A 19,810-nucleotide genomic window follows, 5' to 3' on the forward strand; every position below is an offset into this window, starting at 1 on the left:
ATAAAAAATTGGGATATAAAAAAAATAGTTCCCATAAAAATTTTCCCGTAAAAAATCCTCCTTGGGACTGTCTTCCCTGCCAGGAGGAAAAGCCCCATCCCGCTGTCCCTCTCAGCTGCTCCCCCCCATCCCAGCCCATGGGCCTGGATTTTATGCCTGAGGGGTCCCTTCCCCACAGGGGCCATGGCAGGTGCTGCCCAGCCAGGTGTCCCCATCTGCTGAGGGCCCTTCCCTCCTCACTTCCTTTCCCTTCCCTCTTCCCTTCTCTCTTCCCTTCCCTCTTCCCTTACTTTCCCTCTTCCCTTCCCTTCTCTCTTCTCTTCCTTTCCCTCTATTCTTCCTTTTTCCCTTCCCTCTTTCCTCTTCTGTTCTCTGCCCTTCCTTTCCTGCCCCCCCAGCCTGGGGATCACCTTTCCCTGATCTCCCTAATCCACCCTGATCCCACTGATCCCATTATTCTCACCCATCACCTGCACACACAGCCCTGCAGGGTGCAGGGAGGGTGAGGGGGCTCCCCCAGCCATGTGAAATCTCCAGTGCGGGCACTGTGCTCCAAACCTCGGGATCTGGCCCTTGTCCCAAGTCCCTCTCCAGCTCTCCTGGAGCACCTTTAGGCATTGGAAGGGGCTCCAAGGTCTCCATGGAGCCTTCCCTTCTCCAGGCTGAACAATCTTTTCCCAGAAACTCTAAGGCTGTTGGTGTTTGGAACCAAAGATTCCCTGGAGAGATGTACCTACACCCCAAACTGCCCACATGGGTACCAACATCTCAGTCTCCCAGATCCTGGCATCTCCTGTGGCTGCAAGGAAGGGAACACACCTCCCTTGGCCCAGTCAGAGGAGAGAGTGGCCTCACCTGATCATGGAGACTATTTGGGCTTTGTAGCCCTTGCCACTGCCCTCTCCTGGGAAGGGAGGCTGCCAGGAAGGGCCACAGGTAAAGAAATGTCACTGGGAGGCTGGATCCAAAAGGCTGTTTGCTCCCAGCTTGCAGTTAGCTTTGGGAGTGGCTTGCAGGATTGGGAACACGGCTTGAGCTGGGCTGTGCCACATCCCACCCTCTGAAAACTGCAGACTCCAAGGATGGTGCCCAGGCAGGACTCATGTCACTCACTCACAGTCCTGCAGCTTCCTCCTGTGGAAAGGGACACGGGCTCCCAAATCCACACAGCCAGGACTTGACAGAATGAGGGGAATCAGCCTCAAGTTGTGCCAGGGGATCTTTATATTAAATATTAGGAAAGCTTTTATCATGGAAAGGGCTCTAATGCTCTGGGACAGACTGCCAAGGGAAGTGGTAGAGTCACTATCCCTGGAAGTGTTCAAACAAACATGTGGATGTAGCACTTGAGGACATATTTTAGTGGTGAACACGGTAGTGCTGGGTTGGTGGTTGGACTTAATCATGTTAAAGGTCTTTTCCAAACTTAACAGTTTAATGTTTTTATCTGGAAGAGCTCAGACCCAGCAGCTTTGCTGGGGCAAAGAAGGGATTTGGGGCTTTATTTTTTGCCTCCCTTGCCCTTGGCCTTGGCCCTGGCCTTCTTCAGCTTTGCCTTGAAGAAGGACCGCACCACGTAGCCTCTCCAGGCAGCCTGGATGCGGGTGGCAGCACGGTTCCTCCTGGCCTGCTCCTGCAATTCCTCCTCCTCCTTCTGCTTAAGCATCTTGCGCTCCTCCTCAATCTGGGAATACTCCTGGAGCAGCAGAGCGTGTTTCTCCATCAGCTGGGCCAGCTGGGCCTTCTCCTCGGTGTAGACAGCGTGAATCGCCTCGAACGTGGCCTGGCAGGTACAGCAGTTCAGCTCCCCCCTGTACACCCCCAAGGGTCCTGAAACCCATCCCAAACCCTTGCAGGACCACAACAGGGAGCTGAGCTGAGCTTTTCCAAAGGGATTCAAAAAGAAAGCATGTGCCCAGTACCCAGGGAATTTCATGAGATGCTGGGTCCCAGTATCTTCATGTTCTTCTGAAAAATCTTCCCACAATGGAATATTTGAGAACAGTGGGGGGGGTGTCTGCCTTGACAAATTCTACCCCAAACCTGCTCCTGCCTCCCCACAGACAGGAAACCAAAATAATCCCATTATTAAACACCTGACCAGGGGAATCATTCCTTACAATTAGCAGCAGCTTTCAGGCCCCTCCCTGCATTTTGGAGTCCAGCAGCTTTTATCCATCCCCATAAATAGTGCAGGAACAGGGAAGCCACCAGGGCCTTCCCAGAGGTGAGGTTTGGGAGTGCTCATGTGACCCTCAGGCTGTTATGGCTCAGTTGGGTGCAGGCTGTTGGGTTCCTTAGCACCCAGCACATCTCTAAAGGATCTAGCAGGAACAGGAGCGGGATTTGGGCACCAGATAGAGCCATGAGGATTGAGGATTGGAGCAAACCTGAAAAACCTGCTCCCTGGCATGTGGTGGACGTGCCTAAAAGAACGTGGCAACCCATAGGCCCCCAAATACTGTGTGATTTAGTAGTGGATGTAGCTTTTCCTAAAACCAAAGGAGCAGAGAACTCCTGGACACATAAGCAGGACAAAGATCCCTTTCCTGCAGTTCATCTGGATGGAGATCTGTCTGTCACTTCCATGGCTTCCTGGGTAAGAGTCACATGTCCATTTGGACAGGAATCTACCTGAGCAAATTCCCTCATGGCAGAGCAAAGCAGTTTAGAGCCAATACCTGTTTTGCTGCCATGTCTGTGTCGTATTTCTGGATCCAGTTCTCAATTTCCTCCTCTGTTCTGCACTTCCTCTGAAACACAAAACAAGATCAGATCCCTGCAGGCACCTGGGGCCTGAGTGAGAAGGATCCTGAGTGAGAAAGCAGGGAATCTCTGAGCCCCAGCATCACTGTATCTGTGTGTAACACCCCGTCCCTGGAACAGGCTTCCCTCAGCTGACACATATGTGGTTTGCCCTGGTTTGAGGATTCTCCTGGGACATTCCCTGAGGCCCAAAGGGCTTTATTTGGTTGACAGCATGGAGCTGGGGAGTTGAACAGCACCTGAAAGGTGCTTTCTGCAGGAGGAAATTAATGTATCCTATGGAATGCGGTAAGTCATCGACAAACCGGAGAAACCACCCTAAAATAGAAGCAATAAAGAACTGCAAAGCATGAACACAGGACAGAAAGTACTCAGAAGATGCTCTTTTAAAAGAAGAGATATTTCTGGCTGTAGAACAGTTTAGCAGTGGCTGTACTGCTGTGCAAGCAGTTATGGGCAGTTTATCCCCAACTGCTGTATACATGCTCTGTGGAATCATTCCTGGTCCATCTCAGGTGCCACATGATTTCCTACGTGACACTGCCCCAGGAAGCCCCAAGGGCTCCCAGGCCATCATGAGGTCACACCTCAGCTAATTAGACCACAAGTACAACCTTGTACTTGTACACGAGTACAACTTGTACTTGCTGAGGAAAGGAGGCCTCTGTGGTCAATAAATGCGTCTTCCTGAGTGCTGGAATGAGCTGAGCACTCCTCAACAAGCCCTGCTGTGCTCTGCAGCCTCAGGGACTGCCTGACACTGCCCAAGGAGGTGTAAATGGGTAGATTTTGGGGGTTGTACTGTGGCTCTAACTTGGGTTTGGTGCTTTGTCAGTGCCCAGCCCTGTTGTCAAGTTGTACTGCATCACCCAAAGCAAGAGTGAGGGACACCCCCACCACCAGCCTGGGCTGTCCTGCCCGTGGGGGGCTGTGATGGTTTGAGGCAATATCCAGGAGGAGCAAAATGAGGAGGGAAACTTTTTCCAGTTCTAGATTCTGTGTCACCAGAGTGTTCTCCTCAGGGCAGAGCTGTTGCTCCAGAGGCCTGAGCCTGCCTTGTGCTCCTGTTTCCTCCTCCTGTATCTGCTCAGCACTGGGGGGTGAAGGACTTTGGGGTGCTGCTGTGTTTGGGGCTGGACATGCCCCACCCATGTGTCCTGGCACCCAGAACCCCCCGTGCCCTGGGCTGATCCCCCAGCGTGGGCAGCAGGGCAGGGGGGATTCTGCCCCTCTGCCCCCTCGGGTGAGACCCCCCCTGCAGAGCTGCCTCCAGCCCTGGGAACAGCACAGGGAGGACGTGGAGCTGCTGGAGAGAGTCCAGAGGAGGCCCCGGAGATGCTGCCAGGGCTGGAGCCCCTCTGCTCTGGAGCCAGGATGGGAGAGCTGGGGGGGTTCCCCTGGAGAAGAGAAGGCTCCAGGGAGAGCTGAGAGCCCCTTGCAGGGCCTAAAGGGGCTCCAGGAGAGCTGGAGAGGGACTGGGGACAAGGGATGGAGGGACAGGACAGGGGGGAATGGCTTTCCACTGCCAGAGGGCAGGGAGAGATGGGAGATTGGGAAGGAATTGTTCCTGTGAGGGTGGGGAGGCCCTGGCCCAGGTTGCCCAGAGAAGCTGTGGCTGCCCCTGGATCCCTGGAAGTGTCCAGGGCCAGGTTGGACGGGGCTTGGAGCAACCTGGGCTAGTGGGAGGTGTCCCTGCCTGTGGCAGAGGGTGGGACTGGATGGGTTTAAGGTCCCTTCCAACCCAAACCATTCTGGGATGATTCTATGAAATCACATTTACCCTCATTCAACCCAACCCGAGTCCTTGGCTTATCTCTTCAGCAACATGCCAAGCAGAGCAGGAACTGCTGAGCCCTCAACATCAGCCACATTCCACCTTGAACACTAAATCAACTCTGAAAGATGCCTTTCTATCAAGCCAATATTGTGTTTGCTCTGCTCACCCTACACCAGATCTCTTGTTTCTCCACCATCCCTCACCTGTCCTGCTCCAGCCTTGCTGCCCTGCACTCTGCCCATCCACAGCCTCTCCCATGCCATGTCACAGCTCCGTGGGAAGGTGCTCCCAGAGCCGAGGCAGGAGCAGGACCTGTGACAGGCTCTATCCCTGCTGTCGCTGCAGGGCTGCTTTCCACTGGAATCAGCAGAGCATGAGGACAGAGCGGGTGTACTCTGACAAACACCATGTGCATCCTGCCAGGAATGAGCAGGGACCAAGGAATCTCTTGCAGCAGACAGCAGGCAGAGCTGACAGCTTAAATCTCCTGTCCCAGAGCTCTCCTCCCCTTTACCTTCCTGAGAAGTAGCTCCGAGGCTCGATGCTCCTCTACCAGGGCACTGAACTGCACTCGCAGGCGCTGCACGTCCTCCTGCAGCCTGGCACACCTGCCCTGGGCAGCTTTCATCTCCTCTTCCCGCTGTTTTGCCCCTTCCTTCTTCATCTGCTGGATCTCAGCCTTGCGGTCCTTGGCCAGATTTTCCATGGTGGTTTTGAGGTCTTCAATCATTTTGTCCTTCCTGTCCATCTAGAGCCAGAAAACAACAGGAGTATCATTGGGAAATGCCAGCGAGGCATAAGGTGGGCAGGAGAAAAAAGACCTGGCAAAGATTGAGGAGATCCAAGAAGAGACCCTTAGGTGCCTGCTCAGATAACACCAAGGACCTGCCACTACTGGCTGAGGGAAGAGTTAGATTTACACAGGAGCTTTGGAAACCTCCTCCCTTGCTCCTCTGGGGCCCTGTTAGTAAAGGTAGAGAGTGAACAAACCACCCCAAGCCTCACTGGCACTGCCACCTGAGGAACAGCCAAAAGCAGATTCCCTGGAGCGAGCCCCGTGTCGCCCTTGAGAGCTGGATCAGGCTCCGAGTGACTGTCTGGGGAAATCCCCAGCTGGGATCAGTGAAACAGATTTATCCACGATGCCCTGGCCAAGCTGCCAAATTGCACATAAAAATCTCAAGTGTCTCAATTCCCAGATCTCCAAGGAGCAGAGGGAATGGGGAAAGCAGGCTCTTGGCTCTGCCAGCACCGTCCAGCGCAGCGAGCACAGGACAAAACCTCCCTCACTGACCCCTCTTGCAGGGAGAAGAATGAGGAGCACATGTAGAAAACAAAGGATTGTTGTCAGGAGCTCAGGGCTTGGATGCTTGGCACAGTCCACAGGCTTGGAAAGTGCCTGGGAAGTGCCCAGTCATTCATCTGCACCTCAGCTGCAGATAAAATTAAAAATTGATGTAATTCATATAATCACTGATTAATCACAAATGCTCCAAGGCAGCTATTAGAGTCGGGAGTCACAGAAATGTTGGTTTTAAGCAAGAGTGAAGACAGGGCAGACATTAAAAATGGATTTTAATCAGAGCAATCTCTCCCTGGAATGACTTTTCATTGTTTCATCAGCAGGAACGAAGCAGCTGGCACTGTCACCCTGCCAAGACACCACCACAGCAATTTGTGTCTGTCCTGCAGCTCCTCTGGAACTTGTCTCGTTCAAGTTGGCTGGTGAGAAGTTTCAAAACATGCCAAATTCAAATTTTTTTTAAAAAGTCAAGTGTGCAATAAGCATCTTCATTCTATTTTCCAATAAAAATAGTATCTTTAAGTTTAGGATCTGGTTTAGAAATGATTTCTGGAACTTGCTCTTTCAGAACTGCAATAAAGGGGTCAGTTTTTAGTTACCAAAGTTTTGTTCCAGTAACACTTTGCGGGAAAATATTCCCACAAGATCATACCTCCTCCTTTCGAGTCTGGATTGCTGCTGCCAGCTCTGCCTGTAGAGCTGTGATCACTTCAGTGTTTTGCTCAGCCTTGAGGGACATTTCTTCCACGTACTGAATCTTTTCTCGCTCCTCGGCAGGACTGGTCAGGAGCTTCTCCAGCATGAAATCCCTGAACTCCGCAAAGGCTTTGATAAACGCATCAGCTGGTGATGCTCTCACCTGGACTTGATATTTCAGTCCCTGACAAAGCAAAGGGTTGGCCAGAAGGAGCCTCAGGATGTGTCTAAGAGAACATTTCAGGCGTTGCTCCCTGGCTCTCATGGTCTCCTGTGCTCCAGGGCTGGCGAGCAGGTGCTGCATTTCGTTTGAAAGCTTTTGGTGCTCCAACAGGCTGGCTGTGATCTCAGGTCCCAGCATCCTAGCAAACCTCTCCAGGGAGCCAGTGATCCGTGGGATCAACCTGGTCATCTCCAGCTTGGTAATGGTCTCATCCAAGACAGTCAGGATTCTTTCCGTCTCTGCGCTATCAGGCTTTAGCTGACGTGGCTCCAACACCCCCATGGCACCTAAGGGGGTCGTTGCCTTCTCTGGAGTTGCCATGTCCTTCACCAGGGTTCTTTACTTCACGATGATGCTTGGAATGCAGCTGGATTCCCTGTTGCCATGGATTCAACCTGTGGGCTGAGTGGTTTGAAGTCTAGAAGGGACACAGCTCGCACACAAGGTGAGACTCTCAAAAAACATCAAGGTCCCTGTGCTGCCACTGTCACTTAAATCTTCCTTCTTGGATGTTCTCTCTAAGAGAAAACCATGATGACAGCATTAGGGAAACAAGGTAATGTAGGAAAATGTGTGAGTTTCAGATGACACTGGAGTTCTCCCTGGGTGTGGGCATGCGGTCAGGACATGCAGTCGTGGGTCAGAGCTGGTCTCTGTCCCAGAGAGGCTGTTGAATGCCCACAATAAGGCAATAATATTCCCTTAACAATAATTTCCTGGCCTCGAAGGGTGGTGGGAGGAAAGCTCCCAGCTGCTTCTGAGGAGCAGCTGAGCCACGGCAGCACAGTCTGCAGCTCTTGTAGGGCCCTGTGCCCACCTTGGAAGGGTGGGCAGGGTTCCCAGTAGGAAACCTCTATGCTTCAGGCCTGGCACTGCCAGAGGGTGGGAGGGGAATCTGGAGGGAAAGGGCCGAGAGGAGGGGACAGGGAGGGCACAAGGAGGGGGCAGGGGGCACCGGAGTGTAGGAGGCTGACAGGGAGCGAATGGTCCCTGGGTGTGGGTCTGGGGCAGCAGAGGACCCAGGGACTCCCGGCTGTGGGACAGTCAGCGGTCGGCGGGGCCTGACTCCCAGGGGGAGCATCCCCCGTGTGAGGGACGGGCGGCTCGGGGGGCCGGGCCGGGAGGATCCCCGGGTGGAGGGGAAGTCTCAGGGGTCCGTTACTGGGGAATGCCGGCCCCCGGCGGCCTGCAGCGCGCTCGGTCCCGATCCTGACCCCAGTCCCTGCCTCAATCCCGATCCTGGTCCCGGTCCCACCCGCCGCCAGCGCCTCACGTTGCCAGGCGACCGAGGGGGCGGGGTCTCTCGGACAGCCTATGGAGAGCGGCGTTTGCCCCGCCCCGTGAGGCCCCGCCCCGTGAGGCCCCGCCCCGTGAGGCCCCGCCCCGTGAGGCCCCGCCCCTCAGCGGCGCCCATCGCTTGATTGACAGCGCCGCTGTCCAATGAGGAGCCCCGCGGTGGCGACCTGCCGGGACGGGGGGGGTCTGTCATGGCGGGCGGTGGTGTCGTGAGGGCGATGGGGAGGGGGACAAGAGGCAGCGCGTCCGCTTCGGGCTACCCAGACCTGTGTTCCTGAGAGCACGACGAATAACCTCAAAAACAAACTTCATCCCCTGGAGGTCAAATCTGCCAGGCGCGGGTCAGCCCAGTGGGTGTCCAGGAGCCCCGAGGGGGCCGTTTTGAATCTCCAGACACATCCGAGTTCCCCTAAACCGAACCGTTAACGTGACTGCTTCTGCAGCGTTTAGGGCCATAAAAGTGGTAATGAACCTCAGCTGATTAGGATGCTGATGTTGTACAGGCGCAATTAATTGGTTACCCGTGAATTCATTAGCGACCCCTGCAAGGCAGCCGCTGGCCCTCGAGCGCTGCACAGCGGCCGTGCCCTCGCCCTCTGCCCGGGCAGCGACACGGGTGCCCTCGGGACAGGAGGGATTTGACTTCCAGCGGGAAACTTGGCAAAACGCTGGGTGGCAGGGCAGCTCCCGGTGATGGCAGCTGTGTCCTTGGGGCAGGAGCCGGCAGGGAGCCTTGTCCCGGGGCTCAGCCTTCCCTGGCCTGAGCATTCCCTTTATTTTGGCATGGCGTGTCGGAGCCCGTGAATAAAACTGCAGCGCTGGGGCTGTGCCACTGCTCCAGCACGTCACACGTTATTAACTTTCCCTACGCAAAGCAAACAAGAGTCTGGTGATGGGAGATGCAGTGGGACCACCAAGGCTGGGGTTTATGGCCTGGCACTGGTAAGGATGGAGGAGAGGACACCCACGGAGGGGCCGGGCTTGCCCAGGTCTGTGCCTTCCCAAACTGATCAGGACCGTGGATCAGAGCAGGCCTGTGTTGGCTCTGGGGTGCTGGGCTAGACACAGAATCACAGAATCATTAAGGCTGGAAAAGCCCTCTGAGACCATCGAGCCCAACCCTTCCCCAGCACTGCCAAGGCCTCCACTGACCCATGTCCCCAAGTGCCACATCCACACGGCTTTTAAATCCCTCCAGGGGTGGGAACTCCACCACTGCCCTGGGCTTGACAGACCTTTCAGTGAAGACATTTTCCCTACTATCCAGCCTAAACCTCCCGTGGCACAGCTTGAGGTCATTTCCTCTTGTCCTGAAACAGGGTCTTTCACCCTGTGTGCAAGAGGCCACATGCCCTGAAGACATTTTGGCAATTAAATCCATCATGAAAAGACTGTCTTTTTCTTTGCAAAGTTGAGGAGTGTCTTGATTGCTTCATTTGAAATGGGCCACTGCTCTCCAAGAACTGCAGACCTGGCCTTCCTTACGACCACGGCCTGGAGATGGGATCAGTTGCCCAATGACTGTCACCAGTCCCCTGTGTCCTGGTGCACACAGCCTGCTCAAGGGACAGCAAGTCCTTGGGATGTACAGGAAGGGAGGAGAAAAAGAGTGGAGCCGTGGGTCTCATCCAAACCTCCTCTAAAGTAGGGAAGACTGCGGATCGCTGCTGCTCCCTCCTGGATCTGGGTAATTACAGACATTCCCATCCTGCAGGCAGAGATGGAGGTGATGACGCAAGTCCAGAGCAGCCTGACTTGTCCTGCAGCTTCACACACCACTCCAGGCCAGCAGCAGCTCTTGCACCAGGAAGGAAACCAGGTCGATTTGGGAGCTGGGTGAAACACCACTGAACCTGCGTCAATCCCACCTCATCCAGGATGTAGGAAAACCTCAGATCCATCCTCAAACAATTCCCTGCACCCAAAGCCACCAGACTGCATCACTGCCCGGAGCCAGAGGTGCCCGAGAATCCAAATTACATGGGACATATCTGAGCAAGGAAGGGAGAGCCAGGAGAACCCTGGGTGCAGGTACAGCCCAAGCACAGTCTCCCATGGTTTGAGTCTGGCTTTGTTCCAGCACGAGGGCCTTGTGACAGACACCTGAGCACCAGAGACCTCCCTGGCCCCAGCTGGGCTTTACCCCACCATCCAAACCCCTCTCCAGGTGCTGGATCCTGCTCCTCTATGGCAAAGGGAAGCACAGAGTGTGGGACCCAACCAGCTTGAAAGGCCCTGATCCACCCCAGCTTGGCTTGCCCCAATAATTCCCTGTTCCTGCTGCCACCCGTGTGTGGGACAGGGGGAGGGACAGCAGGGAGGGGATGATTTAAACCGATTGTGCAATGGTGAGGAAAGAGCAGAAGCACACAATGAAGCCTTGCTGCAGCCAACAGCACCACAACCTGTCACTGCAGGGACAGTCCCCTCCTGCCACCGTCCTCTGGCTGCAGCCTTGTCTCACACTCTGCTGGGAATGTGGAGCTCTGGCATCACACCAAGCCCTGGAGGAATCCACAGGGCTGACTGATCCCTGACCACATTCCACCTGCAGCTCCTGGTGCTGTTCACTCATTCCCATGTTGTGCCGTCAGCGGGGTGACGTGCTTCTCATCCATATAGTGAGCAATTGGGAAGGATTCTGCACTTCCCTGACCCCCAGAGCCTGTGAGAAAGGCTCAGGAAGGGCAGGGAGTCCAGGGAGTCCCTGCAGTACGGAACTTGCTGAAGAGACGAGTGTGGTGGGGTTTTAGTGTAAGCTCCGAGCAAACAGACTCAGAAGGGGCAGCCCACTTGGATATTGGGCTGGAGGTTCTGGGCTGGATGTGGGAGCACCAGGCTGGAGCTGGGTGGCAGGAGCAGGACATGGGCTCAGGCAGAAGCATCTCTGCAGCCAGCTGTGGGCAGCTCTGGGAAAGGAAAATCTCCCTGCATGTGTCAGGGTACTGAGACCAGAGTGTGTGAGTTCGGTCAGGCCAAACCTCAAATCCTGAATTAAGTTTTGGGCCCCTCATGACAAGACAGACACTGAGGGGCTGGAGCGTGTGCAGGGAAGGGAACGGAGCTGGGAAGGGGCTGGAGCAGCAGGAGGGGCTGAGGGAGCTGGGGGGGCTCAGCCTGGAGAAAAGGAGGCTCAGGGGGGACCTTCTGGCTCTGCAACTCCCTGACAGGAGGGGGGAGCCGGGGGGAGTCGGGCTCTGCTCCCAGGGAACAAGGGACAGGAGGAGAGGGAACGGCCTCCAGCTGTGCCAGGGGAGGGTCAGATTGGATATTGGGATATTTCTTCCTGGAAAGGGTGGTCAGTCATTGGAACAGCTGCCCAGGGCAGGGGTGGAGTCCCCATCCCTGGAGGGATTTCAAGGCCGTGGATGTGGCACTTGGGGACATAGTCAGTGATGGCCTTAGCAGTGCTGAGGGAACAGTTGGACTTGATGATCTCAGAGGGATTTCCCAGCCTTAAAGATTCTGTGATTCTATAGTTCTATTTAAGTCACAACCTCCAGTCTCCCAGGCAGATTCCAGCTGTTTCCTTGCTGTGCCGAGTGGGAACACCCAGGGCTGGATCAGCCCAGAGACCCAACCCCTGCAGAACCAGGTCCAGGGGACTGCCAACACCCACAGCCTGCCCTGGGGAACAGTACAGCTCCAACAGCTCCAGGGGCTTTCAGGCCATGGGGCTGGGGAGGTGGTGAGGACAGGGCAAAGGGGGCCAGGCATCACCCCAGGCCTGGGGCTCTTTGTCCCAGGGGTGCTGCTGTGTGCCAGGGCTGACTCCTGCCGTGGGAACACTGGGATCAAGGACAGCACTGAGCTGGGGGACTGGAGAAACTGGTGACTGGCTTCTCCCAGCACAGGGAGGACGGGGAGGGGCCCAGAGGGGCTGAGCTCTGTGAGCTCCACACAGAGGAGCTCTGTTAGAGCCCCACAGCCCCTCTGCTTCCATGGCAAGGGGGGGACACATCCCTGTTCCCTTCAGGGTGCTGCTGCATCCCAGGAACCGCCTGGGGACCCCCATGGTGCTCAGGGTGTCTTTTGGAGGATGGATGGGTGGATGGTGGATGGATGGAGGGATGGATGGATGGATGGATGGTGGATGGATGGATGGATGGTGGATGGATGGTGGATGGTGGATGGTGGATGGATGGATGGTGGATGGACGGATGGATAGATGGATGGTGGATGGATGGATGGTGGATGGATGGATGGTGGATGGATGGATGGATGGATGCAGTTGTTACCATAGCAATAGGGATGAACTGCACAGCAGAGCCAACCTGAACCCACCTGAGTTGAGAGTTTGATGGAGGGAGGACAAAGCCAAGGACTCTGGAATCAGAAAATGGGGAGACAAGGAAAGAGCAGTCAGTCTCTGCTTCTCCTAGCACAAGAACTGGGGACATGCAGTGAATCTGCCCAGATTGTAGGTTTACAACAACCTAAGGGTGCTGGTTTTTCACATTCCATTATTAAACACCAAGACCTTGCTCCAGGATGCTGTGGAGGCTGCATATGTACAGGAGAGTCCAAAGGCCATGGAGGGCAGGTCAGGCTGGGGGACCCTGGTGGGCTTTTTGCTGGATGAGCAGAGCAGTGTTCAAACAGCAGGTGAAGCCCTGTGTGGTAACACATGAATGGCCATCAAATCCACTCTCTCACTTGGTTTTAAACCAGTCCTTTTCTCACAGCATCTTCCCACAAGGAAAACCCCAGGGGTGGCCAGCACAGGTCGGCCACCCCTGAGTGACAACCTCCAGCTCCTCTCTAAAAACTTGTGGCAGGATTTGCTTGTTGGCATTTTGTTATTATTCACCTCAACACATCTCTGCTTGGGTGTCAGTGCTGCTCAAAAAGTGGTGTAGATGGACACCATCCTGTCACCGGTGCCAGCACGACCAGAGATGTTCCCTGTCTGTCCTATCCAGCAGCTGTCACAGTGAAGCACAGAATGGTTTGGGTTGGAAGGGACCTTAAAGATCATCCAGTTCCTTGTGGTGAACAGCAGATCCCCATTTTCCTGGACAAACCCAACAGGCAAAAGCTGAGGTCAAGAAGGAAGGGCCTGTCCATGGAGAGGACAGTGTGCAGGGCAGATTTATCCCAGCTGGGAGGAGGACAGACAACAAGAAGGTGCCTTAAATACTCAGGAAAGGCAAGACTTGATAGACCTGTGGTTTGAAGCCAATGTAGGTGCCAAACCCTTGTTTTCTATGCAGTACTTTCAGAGCCTTTCAGCACTTGAATCATGTCTGTGGAGAGGTTAGGGAAAAATTTTATTTCTTTAAAAAAATAGTCTTACAGTAAATGGAGAATTCATTGTCAAGGCCTGATGGCTCCCAGTTTTGAGCACTGGAGTGTGACTTGCCCGTGCTGTTCCTGGAGTCTGAGCTATGCCTTTCTCATCAGTCATGAGATTTCTCTTCAGAATTCCAGCTGAGGGACACAGCTTGAAGGTACTGAGTGTTTTTCAATCCAGTGAAGAAAAAACTTGAGCATGTGACAGCAACCTTCCAAGATCCAATTATTCCCTCAAGGCCATTGGGAAGCATAAAAAATTAGCAACTTCATTTCAAGGAGAAAAGGTTTATGCTATGAAACCTCAGCATTGTGATGGGGACTGGAAAATCAGGCCACAGAATCATGGGATCTCCTGAGCTGGAAGAGACCCACAAGGATCATCCAGTCCAACCCCTGGTCCTGCACAGACACCCAACAATCCCACCTTGTCCCTGAGAGCGTTGTCCAAACCCTCCTGGAGCTCTGGCAGCCTTGGGGCTGTGCCCACTGCCCTGGGGTAGTTCAGTGCCCAAACACCCTCAAGGCACGAGCCAGGAAAAGCTCCATCCCTTTCACAAAGGAAAACAGTCTTTGGAGAGGTGTTTCATTCCTGCAGCTGCCACTGCTCCGTTCCCAGCCCGGAGCTCTCCAACCACCACCTCCTCACGGATTTACAAGGGCAGCAACACCAGACAGAGGGAGGGATTGTGCTGATTTATTGCTGTAGCGGGACCGTTAACTTCCTAAAATTCCAGCGGGTTGGAAGCCGTGGCCGGAGCGGGGCACAGCCTGCAGGAGGAGCTCTCTAGACGCGTCTCTTGCTCTTTTTTTTGTCGGCAGCAGCCGCTGATTTCTTGGGCTTCGCTTCAGCCGCCGCCGAAGGACGGGTGGGACGGGCGGGCACCTTCCCACTCCTGCGATCGAACACTTCCAGGGATTTTTTAAACTGTTCCTCCGCCTTCTTTTTCCACTCCATCTTTCTCTCCTGGTCTTTCAAAAACTGCTGCTGCAGCTGTTTGTGGAGACTTTTAGTCTTCTTTTTGGCCTCTTCAAATTGTTTTACCTTTGTGAAAGCAAATGTAAGACCTGAGAGCCTCTGTCCTACTATGAAATAAAGGATTCCAAAGTGGTGCTTGTCTTTAGGAAGAGACACATCCCACCATATCCCTCAGTATGGCCAAGGAAAAAGCCCCAATATGTGTAATCACAGAACTCCAGAATTGTTTGGTTTGGAAGGGATCTTAAAACCCATCTCCCACCCCCTGCCATGGGCAGGGACACCTTCCACTAGCCCAGGTTGCTCCAAGCCCCGTCCAGCCTGGCCTTGGACACTTCCAGGGATTCAGGGGCAGCCACAGCTTCTCTGGGCAACCTGTGCCAGGGGCTCAACACCCTCACAGGGAAGAACCCATCTAAACCTACTTTCTCCCAGGATATCTTAGGAACAACATCTGAGTCCGGGTTAAGCCCATGGCAAACAATGCCTGTAGCTCATTCCAAACCACAGGTGGCTTGGAGATAGGATACGGCAGCTGTGTCCAGAGGTCAGGATGGAGGCTCAACCATTCATGTCAAAGGTGGCCCAAATCCAAGAGCTGCCTCCTCCTGACCATTGGAGGGAGCCTTGGCACCCCTATCCTGATGCTGAAGACCTAAAGGCCCCTTTGTGCCAGAGGGGGCCACGAACCCCATCCCAGGGGGGCAGCACCAGCAGGGCCTGGAGGGGTCAGGGGGAGAGGAGAGCCCACCTTCTCCTCCAGGAGCAGCTGCTCGTGGACAGTGGAGCCGGGCAGGACACTGTCCGGGTCGAGGTCCCAGTCCCCAGGGCTGCTCTGGGTGAGAAGGGCTTTGTGTCAGAGAGCGGGGGGTGCAGTGGGGGCTCAGCCAGGCCCACAGACCTGCTCACAGCCCCTGAGCGGGGTCCCTCAGCCCAGTGTGGGGTCCCCCAGCCCAGGACAGTGTGAGGGTCCCCCAACCAGGGGGGGTTCCCCAGTCCCACATGAAGGTCCCCCAGCCCAGGACGGTGTGAGGGTCCCCCAGCCCCGCACCGGGGCCCCTCGAACCGCCGGCTCTGGGGTGGTGGGAAGAAGGTGACGCGAGGCCCTGTCCTGCTCTGCTCCTCCATGACCCGCTGCCCCCGTTGGTGGTCAGTGGTTGCCATGGTGACATTGGCACCCACCGGACTGGCACCGTCACCAATGGCTACCTGAAGGTGGTGACCTCCCTCTGTCCCCACATGAAGCACCCCTGTGTCCCCGTGAGGGACACCCCCAGCCCCTGCTGCATCTCCAGCTGTCGGGCTCCAGGGCACCCGGGATCCAGAGCGTGGGGACACACAGGGTGAGCAGGACCCCACTGGCAGCACCACTCCATGTCCCTGATGGGCACAGAGTCACAGAAACACAGAGTCATGGAATGGGTTGGGTGGGAAGGGATCTTAAAGCCCATCCAGTCTCACCCCCTGCCATGGGCAGGGACACCTCCCACTAGCCCAGGTTGCTCCAAGCCCCATCCAACCTGACCTTGGACACTTCCAGGGATCCAGGGGCAGCCACAGCTTCTCTGGGTGACCTGTGCCAGGGCCTCCCCACCCTCACAGGGAAGAATCTCTTCCCAATATCCCATCTAAACCTACTTTCCTTCAGTTTGAAGTCGTTCCTATTTGTCCTGTCTCTCGAAGCCCTTGTCAATAGTCTCTGTCCATCTCTCTTGGAGGCTCCTTCTCAGGTACTGGAAGGCCACAAAGTCACCCTGAAGTCTTCTCTTTTCCAGGCTGAACAATCCCAATTCTCCCCGCATTTCCACATAGGAGAGGTGCTCCATCCCTCTAATCTCCATGGCCTCCTCTGGACTCTCTCCAGCAGCTCCACCTCCTCCCTGTGCTGTTCCCAGGGCTGGAGGCAGCTCTGCAGGGGGGTCTCACCTGAGGGGGCAGAGGGGCAGAATCCCCCCTGCCCTGCTGTGGGATCCACTGTGGGATCAGCCTAGGACATGGTTGATTTTTTCCAGGGTTGAATCCTGCCTGAATCCCTGATACAGCCCAACAGCAGCTCCTGGGGCAGGGACACGACCAGCACAAACTTCAGCATCCGCAGGCTCCGGGGGCTCAGCTCTCCAGCAGGGATGGTGCCCCGGGGTTGTGGAAACGAAGGAAGAGTAATGCAGCTGCTCCGAGTACAACGAGCTGGTGTGACCTCTTGGCAGGAAATCCAGGGAAAACCAGCAGCAGTTCTTCTAGATCCATGCCAGAGCACTGGAAATAAGCTCTTCTGAGGGGCTGGAGCATGAAGTCTGTGCTGCTGGGAGTGCAGGGGGTTTGAGATACACCAGCGATGGAGAATCTTGCTATAAAGACAATCAGCCCAGTTTTCACATCTCATTTGTTCCAGGGCCCTGACAGGGACTCTCAGACCACCACGTGCTCGGGGAGTGTTGTTTTATTCCAGAACAAACTGTGCTGCTGAGGCAGGACAGCAACTTGCTGTGAGTCAGGATACTTGGAGTGTCACCAACAGCTGTTTTTCCTTACTGGGATAGAGCTTTGGGTTTTGAGGCAGCAACCCAGAGTCCCGTCATCTGCTGCATTCCAGAGAGGGAATGGAGAGCACAGGCAGCATCTCTGACTGGGAGAGATCCAAAGATGTCCTGACCATTCCTTCCCCCAGCCTGATTGCCCAAAGGCTTTTTCAAGAGGTGCCTTGGCCTCTCTTGGGAGATCCATGGTTATTGTCCCTGCCCGTGGCAGGGCATTGGAATGAGACAATCTTTAAGGTCCCTTCCAACCCAAACCATTCCACAATTCTATGATTTGGGTGAGCTGCTCATGAAGAACCCCATTCCCTGGTGGTCTGGGAAGCCAGGATGGGAGCAATCCAAGGAAGTGCACTGTCAGTGGGAATCCTTGCACGAAGTCATTGTGTCACTGGGAACCAGAAGCCTCATCTGGGCACACTCTGGCATCGCTCACACCAACCCCTCTGTTAATTCTGGTTTCAGCTGGAGGGGGTCCCACAGCCCCAGCTGAGGGGAGGGAGTGAGGCCAGGTGGGGGGTCGGGCTCTGCTCCCAGGGGACAAGGGACAGGAGGAGAGGGAACAGCCTCAAGCTGTGCCAGGGGAGGGTCACATTGGATATTGGGAAAATTTGTTCACTGAAAGGGCTGTCCAGCCCTGGCACAGCTGCCCAGGGCAGAGGTGGAGTCCCCATCCCTGAAAGGATTTCAAAGCCATGTGGATGTGGCACCTGGGGACGTGGGTCAGTGGTGGCCTTGGCAGTGCTGGGAGAACATTTGGCCTTGGTGGTCTTAGAGGGCTTTTCCAACTTTAACAATTCCATGATTCTCTGATTCTATGACTTTAAAAATATCTTCAAGCTCCTGTGATTTCATCTTCTAGAAATTTGGTGACTGAGCCAACAGCCTGTTCATTGTGGGGCAGGAGCCTGGGACGTGGAGAGTGAGCAGTGAAGCCACTAGTGAAGCCCCCCTGCCTCAAAATGGTTAAGGGAACATTCTAGAGAGATTTTGTGGGTGCTGGAGCAGAGAATGTGGTGCTAGAAGGCTCATCCTGTCCATCTCCTGGCCTCCAGGTGGGCTTAAGCAGCTTCAAGCATCCTCAGATCCCTGACCCCCCTGAGCTGGGCTGTCCCACCAGGAAAAATGCAATCTTCCATCTACCCGAAAAAAGGCTTTGCCGTAATTTCATCTCTGGAGCCACAACAGTCCCTGACACAGTTTTAGGACTGTGATGTGGATGGTTTAAGAGCACAGCCCAGCATATCCCAGAAGGATATTATTTCCTGGCTCAGGCTCCCCAGATTAGCAAGTGTTTGTCCCTGCTGCCTCCCACTGCAGATCCCAAATCCCACCCTGCCAATGCAGTGAGCTCCCAACAGGCAGCAGTTAATCCCTGTCCTGAAACAGAGATAATTTCCACCCTGTGCTCCCAGGCACACAGTAAATCCACCTGGATTTCCTCTCCCCTGCTCCTGCACCAAGGGCTCACAGCACCATCCCGGCACATTCCATCGCTGCCTCCAAGGAAGGTTCAGCAGTGGTTTAGAAGCAGATCCAAGAGAAACTGCCTGGCTGGATCTCATCACTGAACTGTCCCATTGGATTTAATTTCTCCCAGCTCAGAGTTCCATGCTTCACCTATAGCTCCTTGCTGGAGAGGGACTTGGGACAAGGGATGGAGAGATAGGACAAGGGGGAATGGCTTCCCACTGCCAGAGGGCAGGATTGGATGGGATATTGGGAGGAAATCCTTCCCTATTAGGGTGGGGAGGCCCTGGCACAGGTTGCCCAGAGAAACTGTGGCTGCCCCTGGATCCCTGGAAGTGTCCAAGGTCAGGTTGGATGGGGCTTGGAGCAACCTGGGCTGGTGGAAGGTGTCCCTGCCCATAACAGAGGGTGGGACTGGATGGGCTTTAAGGTCCTTTTCCAACCCAAACCATCCTGGGATTCCATAATTCCATGATTCTTTGCCAGCCAGCACCTCCAAGCATATGGAGGTGCCACCATTCCTGCTGTCACCACTCAGAGCTGTCACCCCTCCTCAGGAGGGTCACCCCTCCCCACATAAGGACTGTGCCCATCATTCCCTGCTGGGCTGGTCCTGCCCCGTGCCAGGGGCTGCTCTCCAGAAAGGGGTCCCATCTGCTCCCCTCCCACAGAGCCCCCAGGGCTGGGATGCCTTTCCCTCATCCAGCTCGGCCGGAGCAGTGCTGGACTCAGCACATGGGCAGCTGCTGCCAGTGGGAAACCCAATCCTCCCCGGGGCCTGGTCGGAGCACAGGGATGACACCAGGCTGAGATCACGGCCCGAAATACCCAGAAAGTCACCTCACCTGGCCAGCCCTCCTGCCACTGCCCTCCATGGGCAGCACAACTCCCAGTCCCGCCAGGAATGCTGCCCATGGGACCCCCGTGCCCAGCCCAGCTCCCTGGAGCAGTAGGGCACCAAGGAGAAATCAGCAGGAATCCAAGGTGGAAAAGGCAAAGCTGTGGATGGAGTCAGGATCTGGGCAGACCCAGTGCCAGCAAATGAGTCCAGGAGCTGGGATGGGCAGGAATTCCCTGGGGAAGGGCTCCTGAACCAGCGATGCCACAGGTGGCTGGTTTGCAGGTCCCTCCACTCCTCCCAGAAAACCAAAAGGGCTTCCAACCCTCCCTGCTATGGAAAAGCCTCTGGAATGTGAGCCCAGAAAGTAAACAGGTTCCTGGCCAGTGCAGGGGCTGTTGGCTGATAACTGGGGGCCCTTTGTGTCCCTTTTGGGATGGGCACCACTCCAGCCACACCTGGAGCACCTGCCAAAGGTGGCACCAGCCGTGGCGCTCCGGCACACCCCGGAGAGCTGCCCTCCCTTCAGTGTGTGCTGGGAAGGAGCCGTTCCCCAGGTGCTGCTGGAAGTGGCCTCCAAACTCCTGCCCTGATAATGGAAACAAATCGCTGTTTGGGAAAGAGGGCGGGAGCGAG

The 19,810-nt window shown here is 55.3% G+C and overlaps 1 protein-coding gene and 1 long non-coding RNA gene across 5 annotated transcripts; one reads left to right on the top strand and one right to left on the bottom strand.

The window, feature by feature from the left end:
* Positions 1-1,407: 1,407 nt before the first annotated feature.
* Positions 1,408-8,434, bottom strand: IQCD (IQ motif containing D). 4 transcript variants are annotated; one of them, XM_064674574.1, is made up of 5 exons: positions 8,328-8,434; positions 6,499-7,283; positions 5,058-5,291; positions 2,682-2,753; positions 1,408-1,783 (listed from the first exon to the last, which is right to left on the bottom strand). In XM_064674574.1, exons 2-5 carry the CDS (start codon positions 7,084-7,086, stop codon positions 1,502-1,504), a joined length of 1,176 nt encoding a protein of 391 aa, XP_064530644.1. In that variant the 5' UTR covers positions 7,087-7,283; positions 8,328-8,434; the 3' UTR covers positions 1,408-1,501. The 4 variants fall into 4 exon arrangements, with proteins under 4 accessions (XP_064530644.1, XP_064530642.1, XP_064530643.1 ...); XM_064674572.1 differs by lacking the exon at positions 8,328-8,434 and adding an exon at positions 8,039-8,120; XM_064674573.1 differs by lacking the exon at positions 8,328-8,434 and adding an exon at positions 7,992-8,060.
* Positions 8,435-15,530: 7,096 nt separating this feature from the next.
* Positions 15,531-18,456, top strand: LOC135423906 (uncharacterized). The gene is made up of 3 exons (XR_010435010.1): positions 15,531-15,675; positions 16,345-16,818; positions 17,729-18,456. It is a non-coding gene; the product is annotated as an uncharacterized LOC135423906 (long non-coding RNA).
* The last annotated feature ends 1,354 nt before the right edge of the window (positions 18,457-19,810 follow it).

This window comes from Pseudopipra pipra, chromosome 18 (genome assembly GCF_036250125.1).
Source record: "Pseudopipra pipra isolate bDixPip1 chromosome 18, bDixPip1.hap1, whole genome shotgun sequence".
NCBI lineage: Eukaryota > Metazoa > Chordata > Aves > Passeriformes > Pipridae > Pseudopipra > Pseudopipra pipra.